The sequence below is a fragment of the Elephas maximus genome, chromosome 6 (genome assembly GCF_024166365.1).
Source record: "Elephas maximus indicus isolate mEleMax1 chromosome 6, mEleMax1 primary haplotype, whole genome shotgun sequence".
NCBI lineage: Eukaryota > Metazoa > Chordata > Mammalia > Proboscidea > Elephantidae > Elephas > Elephas maximus.
Genome location: NC_064824.1, coordinates 69304676 through 69316730, shown reverse-complemented (window position 1 = coordinate 69316730; position 12055 = coordinate 69304676). Strand labels below are relative to the sequence as shown.

Sequence of the window (12055 nt, the reverse complement as noted above, 5' to 3'; positions counted from 1 at the left end):
TTCTATATATTTTTCAATTTAACCTTTAATATTCATCTTTTATAATATTTCTTTATTACCTGAATTAGATTTGCATGTTTTAAAATATATTCTGTTTCTTCCTAAAACCAAAGTTTTGCTTTCTTTCTTCTGCGTAATTACCACGTCCTTAAACCTTTATCCACTGGCCTTAAAATACTGTTTGTTTATTTTCTATCTAAGTGTACCTTAGGTTTTTTGTGTATTTAAGATTTTTAAGTTACATGTACACAGAAGCTAGAACATCGTTGCATCTAGAAGTTTAAACTTAGACCCACTTTCAGAAAATTGTGATTGTAATGAAAGAAGAATATACAGACACAGATATACAACATACAGATACGGTGCCCTGATTGTCTTAGTTTACCACTAATGTTTTTAAATGAAGGCCATTTTATTGAAGATCTGATTGCTGTCTCATTTGAACTGAGTTTATAGAAGTAGTCTTGGAACTTAAATCAGATATTTTTCCCATTTGAGTTGAAGTTACGGTGTTCAAGACACTTTGAAGCGTGAACCTGTCAAGGAGGGCATTATTTCAGTTTCTAGAACTACCCATATTACAGAGTTCTTTAAAAGGTTCTTTTTATATACAGTCTCCTTTTAGGAAAAAAGTATTTCAAATCTACACTAAACAAGTATAAGAAAAAAAACCAAACCCAGTGCATTGATTAAAATAGATTGTCTTCTCGATATTAGTAAATAGGTTGGATTAGAGTGGCAAGAGCATTTCCTTTTTTCACTTTTTTTGTATATGTGTCCATCTCTACTTTGTGATACTTCGTTTGTGTCCTCTTGACTGTTTTCCTCAGTAAACACTTTGGTACTCTTGACTGGTTGGAAATTATCCTATTTGAAAATAATAAAGATTATATTCTTAAATTTTAGTTTTTTTAATTCATTAAATTTTAATTTTCTGTTACTTATAATCTGTATAAATATTTTCTTTAATGTCTTTTTTCTGAGCATCCAGTAAGAAAGAAGAGGATGTCCAAGATGAATTTAGCATTGAGTTAAATATCACCGAAAGTTACATTTTTTTGTGCCTCTTCCCCCGAATTAACTACCTTACGTTTGACTTTATTCTTTTAAATCTGTTCAGTTTCTCAAACTGTTAGATATCTAGTTTGGTGCCCTCATCAGGTTTAAGAAATATTCTTTAGATCCTGTTATCTAAATTATTTTCTAAAATGTTTTAGCCTGATAAATGATTTGATGGGCTCCTCTGACTGTCTTGCCTTTTTTGTATCTTCCTGATGGTAGTGTTTTCTCATTGTGATTCTTCTTATGTCAGTTGTTTTATTCTGACATTGTATATAAAGTGTTATATACAGTGTATAGTATGCACAGTAACAAATTGTCCTTAAGATAACTCTTTTTATGCATGGGAAATGGTTTGTCTTGTAGCACTAATAAATACATGTTGTTGTGTGCTGTTGAGTTGATTCCAACTCACAGCAACCCTATAGGACAGAGTGGAACTGCCCCATACAGTTTCCAAGGTTTTCTTTACAGAAGCAGACTGCCACATCTTTCCCCCGTGGAGGGCTGGTGGGTTCGAGTGGCAGACCTTTCAGTTAGCGCTAAGGCTCCTTAATAAATACCTGTCAGTAGGAAAATTTCAAGTTTGTTAATCAGACTTAGGAATTCTAAGACTTCTTAAGAATTAAAACTTCCTATGAAATACCTGGAGTTATTTTGTAACTTTTCCTTTTATTTAAAAAGAGAAAACTGTATTTAATTCTATAGTTATACACGAAAGGACATGCTCTTATAAGGATTATATTTAGCTAGAAATTAGAGTGTCTAGCTTTAAAATGTGTTGTAGCAACAGAATTCTTAGCAGAGGAAGTGGGTCTATCCTGTTTGAGTACGTACATTCCTTCGTTTCCTGGAAGGAAAAGTGAATCGGAACAAAATATAGGTCTAATGCTGCTTCTGTGCCTCCATCCGTATAAAGGTGGAAGAATATGTGTATTGACCCAACTGGGAAGCTTTTGCAGAGTACGCAGACCTGCTTGTAAATTCTAATAACTCTGTCTAGATAGTTTCTTGAGTTCTTATAGATCATAAAATCCTGAAATAATGATTCTATAAGCCGTTTGTTTAGCAAATCAAAAACAGCTGTTAAATATTTTCTTTTGTAAAACCGGTGTAGGTGGCTGATTGCTTTTACAGCAAGAAAGTTCTAAACTGACAAGATTGGAAAAGAAAAATGCCAGATCATTTTAAGAATGGAGACAGGCTTTTAAAGTGAAACCTAGTATAGTACTTGACTACAGTATATGCCTCAGTAAATATTTCTTGAATGCATAAAATTAACATCACTTTAGTGGCAGCATACTATATAGGTTGTTTATGTGCCAACTATTTATTAAATAAAGCAAGGTTTCTTAACCTCAGCATTATTGACATTTTGGACTGTATAATTCTTTTGTGGAAGGGGCTCTCCTGCTCAGTGTAGGATGTTTAGCAGTGTCTCTGTCTCTACTCATTAGATATCTGTAGAACTCACACCCTCTTCCTACCCCTTCTGTGATAACCAAAAATGTCACCAGATATTTCTAAATGTCCTCTGGATGTGAGGAGCAAATCTCCCCTGGTTGAGTACCACTTCATTAATGGACAAGAGAAAATAAAGTTGTAGAATGTTACCTGTGGAGCTGGATTAAGTTTTGTATCTCAAGCATGGAAACATATGTTCAAGGAGATTAATTAATTTGCCGGTAGTCACACAGATAGATAGTAAGATAACAACCTAGTCACATTTCTCATTCCAAAGTATCTGTCTTATTTTGAAGTGATACTCTCAAAACTTTATCCGTATAAATAAGGTAATGTGCCATTTGTCTTATTAGTCAGATAAATGACCTTGCTTAGTCTTAAAAAAAAAAATTCTTTTTGGAAATATTTAGGTTTAAGATAATTTGCAGAAATCATCATGTTTGCCAATCTAAAAAATAATCTGGGCTAATAGCATTTCACAAATGTTTACCCAGATGAATGTTGCTTTTAGACTGAATTTTAAAGTCATTTAGCACAAGTTGGTATTACTGAGAAATTGGTTACAGTATTTTATTCTAGAGTTTAGAAAATATTAGAAAGATACATACATTTTGTGTCAGCAGAACACAAGAATGCCTTATTAATTTTCTTTAAGATTAATTCTAATTCTTTAACTTTGAGTAACCATGACAGCCTTTTGAACATTTTATAACCCAGTTTTCTGCTATATGTCACAATTTTGATCTTTAAATCTTACCAGAACATTATATAAAGAATAATATTCTTAATTTTAGCGATCCTCTAAAATAGAATGTGTAGGAAATACATAACTTTTTATGTATATGTAGATTGTTCCTAATCCTGCTGATACATCAGAATCACTTCTGGAGCTTGTTAAAAATAAAGATTCCTTCAGTCTTTTTCCAGAGGTGGTTAGATATGGGATGGGGACTCCAGCATGAGCTTTAAATAGAAGCTTTGTGACTATGATGTATAGTCAACACTAAGAATCAATGCTGATAGATAAATGATAGAACAATTTCTTTAAGAAAATAAAACACTTTTCTGGTTATTAATGTAGTATTGCTATAGAGAAAACAATTGGTGGGTATGATTTAAGTAAACTTTTTAGTCTTTTGAAGTAATGACAATAGGCAGGTCCTGAAATATATTTGCAGAATAGGAAAGATTAAAGTCTAGACTTGATTATATAAGAACCAAGCCAAACCCACTGCCGTTGAGTTAATTCCAACTCTTAGTGATCCTATAGGACCGAGTAGAACTGCCCCGTAGGGTTTCCAAGGCTGTAAATCTTTACGGAAGCAGACTGCCACATCTTTCTCCCACGGAGCAGCTGGTGGGTTCTAACCACTGACCTTTTCTGTTAGCAGCCGAGCACTTTAACCACTGTGCCACCAAGACTCCTTGATTATATAAAGAATATCTAAAATGGATCAGCAACAAAGTTGATAAGCAACTCAAAAAGTGAACAAAAGATCATTTTAAAAATTTACATTAGAAAGATGTGAAATGACTATACAAGTATAAAAAATTGCTCAGCCTTACTAGCCATCAGGGAAATGTAAAATAAAACAACAATGAAATACCAATTTTTTTACCCACCAAATGGACATATCTCAAAAGACTGGTGGTCATTCTTATGCAGTGTCAGTGTAAGGATAGACTGATACAGCCTTTGAAAGTGCCGTTTGGCAATATCTGTAAAACTTTATCTCATAGTGACCCTATAGGACAGAGCAGAACTATCCCATAGGGTTTCCGAGGCTGTAATCTTTACGAAAGCAGACTGCCACATCTTTCTCCTCTTTGATATTACATGTAATTAAATAATAAAAGTAATACAGCAAAAAATAGACTATACTCAGAATTGACTGATTTGTCATTTTAGATTTTTAGAACACTAAGGAAATGTCCTTCTTTAGTGCTAAAGACCACTGCTATCAAGTTGATTCTGATTCATAGTGACCCTATAGGACAGAGTAGAACTGCCTTGTAGGGTTTCGAAGGAATGGCTGGTGGATTTGAACTAATGACCTTTTGGTTAGCAGCCAAACACTTAACCACTGCACCACCAGGGCTCCAAAAAATTGTTGGGTACATTAGCTTTACACTAAATACTGAGATCAGCAATATAACAAAGAACTTTTAGAGGTCAAAGCTCAAGCAAACATTTCTAGATAATAGTTAAGAAAGTTTTGACTCTTGGACAGAGACAGACTAGGAATTTTGGGCCCTGTCAGCTCATAATCATCCTTGAATTAGGATTTATATATTTCATGATAGGGCTTATCTAAATGTAAATAGAATACAAAGCAGCAAGGAAATTTTCACAACAGAATTTCAGTTGTCATGTAGTGCATTTTTCTAACCTATTTTTACAGTGAAAGAGTTGGGGAAAACTGTGTGGTATACGTTTGATGTTCTTGTAAAAAACATCTGTTTCACATTGCCTGTTTCTTGTGAGGCTCCAGATTTTTCTTTCCAGTTCAGTGCTGTTTTGATATGTGCCATTAAAGTAATAAAGATATTTCTCCAATATTTTCCTGACTCACATCTAGTTCAACGAATTTTGCCTAGAAATATGGGTAAAAATTGAACATTGTTATTACCAGCTGCAGGCAAAAAGATCTGCCATACCATTTGTTTAAATCATAGTAACCTTGAATTTGATACCTGAGTAACTGTATAAATCATTGGAATAGCCATTGAGTTGTTATTTTGAAACCAATCCTCGGCTGAATGAATTTACCAGAAAAAAACCATTCTGACAAGTTTAAGGATTGAATATTTTGTTAGGGATATTATTTATTCTTAGAGTAACTTCTCTTTCTAAAAGTGTTTTCCCATTTAATGAAAGAAATTTAAAATACCTTTGTCTATTAATGTTAGTAATTTTATTAGAGGTGATATTATCTAAACTTTTCTTTTTGTTATCTGTTCCATCAGGGTTTATTTACTCTACCTAAGGTGGAGGAGAAAAATAACATTTTAATATCCACTCCCTCCCTTTTTGTTGATGTTTTCACTTGTTCTGTTACAATTTTCTATAATGCATTTATGCAGATAACTTTAAATATCTACCTAGTTGGAGGCCTGTGGAGATGGTCATCTGTTTTCATGGAATAATCCATATTGGTTTATCTCCCTTATTCTGTAATACCATTAAGATTCTATTATAGTTGGTTTTATTTGCACTGAAAAAAGTTTATTCTAAGATAAACTGAGAAGCCACATGGTTAGATATTAAAACTTTGTTTAATAACCACTGACTTATATTGGAACACTATTTTAATTATACTACAATTACTTCTTTCTTTTTTTTGTTTCCTTTTTTTTTTTTTTTTAGTAACTGTGATTTAGGTGAAAGTTTCCAGAGCAAATTAGTTTCTCATTAAACAGTTAATACACAAATTGTTTTGTGATGTTGGTTGCCAACCCTACAATGTGTCAACACTCTCCCTTTCTCCACCCCAGTTTCTCTGTTTCTATTCGTCCAGTTTTCCTGTCCCTTCCTGGCTTCTTGTCTGTGCGTTTGGGCTGGTGTGCCCATTAGTCTCATATACACGATTGAACTATGAAGCACATCCATCACGTATGTTATTATTGGCCCTAGTTTGTCTCATCTTTGGCTGAGGGGTGAACCTCAGGAGTGACTTCAGTACTGAGTTAAAAGGATATCCGGGGGCCATACTCTCAGGGTTTCTCCAGCGTCTGTCAGACCAGCAAGCCTGTTTTTTGTTGTTTTTTTTTTTTAATGAATTTGAATTTTGTTCCATGTTTTTCTCCTGTTCTGTCTGGAACGGAAACCCTGGTGGCGTGGTAGTTAAGTGCTACAGCTGCTAACGAGAGGGTCGGCAGTTTGAATCTGCCAGGTGCTCCTTGGAAACTCTATGGGGCAGTTCTACTATGAGTCAGAATTGACTCGACGGCACTGGGTTTGATTTGGTTTTGGTTTCTGTCTGGGACCGTCTGTTGTGATCCCTGCCAGAGCAGTCGCTGGTGGTAACTGAGCACCATCTAGTTCTGGGCTCAGTCTGGTGGAGGTTGTGGTAATTGTGGTTCATTAGTCCTTTGGACTTATCTTTCCTTTGTGTCTTGGAGCCCTGGTGGCTCAGTGGTTAAGAGCTCAGCGGTTAACCAAAAGGTCAGAAATTTGAATCCACCAGCCCTCCTTGGGAGCCCCATGGGACAGTTCGACTCTGTCCTTACAGGGTCACTGTGAATTGGAATTGACTCGACAGCAACGAGTTTTGGTTTTTCCCTTGTATTTTGGGTCTTTTTCGTTCTCCTTTCCTCCAGCCAAGATGGAACCAGTATCTTAGATGGTCGCTGACAGGCTTTTAAGACCTCAGTCGCTATACCACAGTTGAATGTGGAACATTTTCTTTATAGACTATGTTATGCCGATTGAGCTAGGTGTCCCCTGAGACCATGGTCCCCAGCCCTCAGCCTAATAACAATTATCTCTTGAGTCCTTTAAATTTGTCTTTGTTTTTTGAACAAATTCTAAACTGCCAGAAAATACTATGTAAATTCACGCTCATATCTTAGAACATTTAAATGCCAGAATAACCGTACAAGTTTTGGGTATAATTACAAATGTAACACTTAACAAAGCTGAATTGATATAAAGAGTACCAGTTTCTCCTTTCATCATTTTCTCTTAACCCCTGTCCCACCATATGTTGGAATTCTTTGACCTTTTATAGTTATGTGTTGCTTCCATCTTCACTTTAAAACCAAATCCTATTATTTTGCCTTCCATATTATATTAATCCTTAGGTTTTTTTGGGGGGGGGTGGTAGTCAATTATAGTACAATAGTTGAGAAAAAATAGAGAAGAAAAGGGAAAAAATGACAGTATTAAAGGGAACATTAATAAGCTTTAAAATGTTTCTATATATAAAATGCTTGATATGTGCAAATTTTACCTTATGCAAATACATAAGGGGCCTGGTTAAGGTGCCTTGGATTTTCTCAAGGAAGTCATTGGTCATGAATAGTGGTTTTTCTAACCTTTTTTAAGCCACTGAACTCTTTTCAAAGAAAATCGCATATAGAATCGCAGTATTAAAATAAGAGATGCTGTGTTTGCAGCGGCAGGTGAAAGTGGGATAGACTGTATCTCTGGTATCCTAGAGCCTCAGCTCAGCCTACCCTCTCTTTCCTTCACCTTCATTTCCCCCTTCGTAACTTCTGAGGCACAAATCTCCTCTCCCCTAAGAATCTCTGTAATACAGTTTGAAAGTCCCAGACATCATTGTGAACTTCTTCTTAGTGATGAGCCACCTTAGACGTTAAATATTTGGTGAGTTTCTGCATATCCTACACATATATACACACACACACACACAGTTTTTAAATTACCAAATAAGTCCCTATACAAATGAGTCACTCAGGAGAGTTGGCAAACATTGGCTTCTTTGAGTTTGTTTTGTTTTTTGGTGTATATAAAACAAAAAAAAACCCATTGCCATCAAGTTGATTCCGACTCATAGCGACCCTAGAGGACAGAGTAGAACTGCCCCATAGGATTTCCAAGGAGCACCTGGTGGATTTGAATAGCTGACCGTTTGGTTAGCAGCTATGCCATCAGGGTTTCCTTGGTGTGTATAGGAGTTGCTTATTTAAATTCAAAACAAAAAAAAAATTATTTAATGTACAATCGTCCAAGGGTTAGTGATGTAATACTTAGGGCCAGACTACGATTCTAATGATGTAAGGTGTATAGTTTGTCACATAGGAAAAAATACTATCATGTGGTCTAGAATACAGCCATTCAGACAGGTACAGTACCTGGCATGTAGAGGGTACTCACTAAATGTCATTAAGTGTGCAGTGAATTCCCTTGTCTGAATGGCTGTCCTTTCTGTCTGTCACTCCAAATATCAGTTTATACTTTGATGTTTCAAAACTTGAATTATGTGTTATATGTTAAGTAGCTTGTGCCCTAATAACTTACAGATAACTTGTAGGGCTAGTAACATAAGTGACATTTCCTCTGTAGGTCTCATTCTGCTATATTCTTTTCTATATTCTAAGAGGCATATGGTTTTAGTTCTTCTATTTAGATTATTGTTCCATTTTGAGTTAATTTTCATATGTGGTGTGTCGTATGGAGTCCAAGTTCATTCTTTTGCAGTTGTTCCAACACCGTGTGTTGAAGAGACTACTCTTTCCCCATTGAAGGGACTTGGCATCCTTGTCAAAAATCAATTGCCTGTAGATGTATGGGTTTATTTTTGGACTGTCAGTGCTATTCCGTTGGTCTGTATGTCCATCCTTACACGCCAGTGCCACACTGTTTTTATTACCATATTTTTACGCAAATAATGTGCACCTTCTATGTTTGCCAGCCGTGTCCTCTCCTCGCAAAGTCTTTCATAAGTGCTGCTGTGCCTTTTTTTTTTACATGTTCCATGCAGTGTCTTTCCATTTATTTAGGTCTTTAATTTCTTTGAGCAGTGTTTCATAGTTTTCAGTGTATAAGTCTTTCACTTCCCTGGTTAAATTTTTTTATTCCTTTAGGTGCTCTTGTAAATAGAATTGTTTCCTTAATTTTCTTTTTAGATTGTTCTTTGCTGATGATAAGGATGCATTTATCTTTTTTAAGACAGAATGATCTTTTCCCTCAAAGAGCTGTCTCACTTCCTCATCTTAGAAAAATTTAAATTTAAGGAAATTTTGCCTTGGAGAAGAAAGCTTTTACTAAGTAATTTACATGCCTTAAAAAAAAAAAAAACCTTAAATATCCTTCAGTGTATATCCAGTGAAGTGTTCAGTGAATTTTTTCCCAAATATGTTTGCAAATGTCTATATATACACTGTTCCTTCTCCCCACCTTTTGTAGATTGCCAGTACATGTTAGCATTTTGATGGTTTTGAGAAGCTTTGTGGTAAAAAACCTAAATTTGTTTAACCCAGTTGAACTCTCTCCTCCATTTTAAAGGTAGCCTCTCAACATATCACTGAACCAGTGTTCCATGGATATAGTTTAGAAAATGATATAGAACTGTTTAGAACATCACACTTTCTTTTCTAGGTAGAAAATGTTGTTTCTAATATAACTGTTTCAGAATTTTAGTATTTGGTGTGATTTTTCTTATTTATTTAAAAGTAGTCAGGATTTAAGATGGAATACAGATGGGATCTTGCCATACTTAAATATTAGTATAACATTAAACTTCTGAAAAATCCTATTTTCTTGACCTTAAATTGTATTTTTTAACATAAATTAATTTGGAAAGGATATGAATAAATTTCGAGGATCCCCTTTTGTTTTCTTTTGTAGATTAAGTGTCCTTTAAACAAATGTTAACTTAGAATTTTTAACTTGGTAATGTTTTTATTCCCAGGAGAATAGAAGATTGGTTATTGTTTAAGTTCAAGTTTGATAACTTTGACAATGAAACTAAACAAATGAACTACCTACACTGGTGGCTGTACATCACTCTACCTCCTGAGTAGATTGCCAGTTAGGATGGATTTCTTTAAGAGCTCTAGTTTGTGATATGAAATATCTATATATGTAATCTATTGTACATACTGAATTTTATTTACAAGCTTAGTAAATTTTTGAAATATTTTTGTACAGTTGGTTCAGGTAGATTTTATAGGGCATATAGTGTATCACATAGAAGAAAAAGTATTTGGGCCTTGGAATTATACAGAACTAGATTTGAATCCTGAGTGCCATACTGACAAGGTTTGAATAAATAATTTAATAATCATTCATGTATTTACTGAGTAATAACTATATGCCAGACGTGGAGGTAGAAGTAGCAGGGGGGAGGAAGACAATGTAAGTCTTGTCTTTAAAGAACTCAGAGGCAGGTAACATTCAGACCAACCTCTCCAAATCTGTTAATCTTGTTGGCAAAATGGAGGTGAGAGAACATAAAATGCCTAAGATGGTACTTAAAGGAACAATACCTGCTGCCATCTAGCTGAATCTGACTCGTAGCTACCTTAAAGGACAGAGTAGACCTGCCACATGAGGTTTCCTAGGCTGTAACCATTGCCACATCTTTCTTTTCAGGAACAGCTAGTGGATTCAAACAGCTGACCTTTCAGTTAGCAGCCAAGTGTCTAACCACTGTCCCACCAGGGCCCCTTAAAAGAATAATAGACGTTCAATATGAGTTATGAATTGTCATGCATACTATTTAATCATAGGACTCTCAGATCAAATATTGGATTAAGTCCCTCCCGTGTTTGGGAACCACAAGCTTTTAAGAGATTTAAGTTCCCTGATGTGATTCATTCATTAAATCATTTGTTCATTCAAATCTTTTTTGAGCTTTCCTACTAAGTTCAGGAATTGTTCTGGCACTTAGAGGTACTTAACAAGCTTCTAGAATTTGAGGGCCCCAGGTCATTTCCTTGTGCTTCTGCTAATGGTTTCTGCTGTTTTGCAGTTTTTTGACTAAGCACAACTATAATCTGTCTGACTGCACAGAAATTACTTGTGTTAGCCTGAGAAAACACTTGCTGTTAGTTAATGGAACAAACCTGTAATTTGGGAATGGAACCACCATCTATGGCAGGGTCTGTGAACATTTTCTGTGAAGGCCAGATAATAAATATTGTAGACTTTTGTGGCCAATACCATCTCTGTTGCAGCTATTCAGCACTGGCATTGTAGAGTCAAAGCAACCATAGACAGTACATATAATAATTAGTGTGGCTGTGTTCCAGTAAAACTTTATGTATACTGCTGATCCTCGAGCATAATCTACAAGTTTGCTACGATTGTTGTTGGGTAATAATTGCCAGGCACTGAGATGAATGGCCATCCTTAGTATAGGGATTTTGTATTTCAGGGTTGATGTTCTGCTCTCTTTTTTCATCCAAGTTTACTTTCCAAAAACTAAATATGTGACTAGTAGAAAACTAGCAGGAAAAATTTAAGGTGATTTCTCCCCTGCACCCCATTCCTGCTAAGAATTTGAAGGATGTCTTTTAAAGGCTAATTAATCTCAGATTTTTCATCCACTTCAAGTCAAATTCTGTAAATGTGAATTTCATGTAATATGTACAAGTCTTCTGCTTGGATGTTTAAAAAATTTCATAATAGAAATTTTATCTTTTAAATAAATAATATGTGAATAACCAAACATTTACATCCCATCAGCACTAATGAACAAAAAGTTTTTAGCCTTGAAAAATAATTTTTTTGCTGATTGTAGGTTTTTATATGTTAAAACTGTAATTTAAAATGCTTTTAACTTGCTTTCTGTAGACACCAGAGAAGAAACAATCCGAATCATCCAGGGGAAGAAAGAGAAAAGCAGAAAGCCAGAATGAAAGTAGTCAGGGTAAGTGAAACAAAATCTTCCTTCAGAGCCCAATAGGTGTTTACAATTAGTTGCTCTGAATTTTAATCAGTTAATATTTTAATTGTAAAATACATAATTTTGTGTTTTTGTGAACTCTATAGCTATTATGTAATTTCTGCGTTAATAATAAAGTACTTTCAGTTTAGGAATATAGTTTGCATAAGAAATAATAA

General features: G+C 34.8%; 1 protein-coding gene across 2 annotated transcripts in view; it reads left to right on the top strand.

Moving 5' to 3' along the window:
- TLK1 (tousled like kinase 1) overlaps positions 1-12055 on the top strand; it is a 139118-nt gene that overhangs the window by 71267 nt on the left and 55796 nt on the right. For both annotated transcript variants that reach the window (XM_049887408.1, XM_049887409.1), the window contains exon 4: positions 11786-11861. In XM_049887408.1, coding sequence (XP_049743365.1) covers positions 11786-11861 — 76 coding nt within the window. The remainder of the gene's footprint in view (positions 1-11785; positions 11862-12055) is intronic.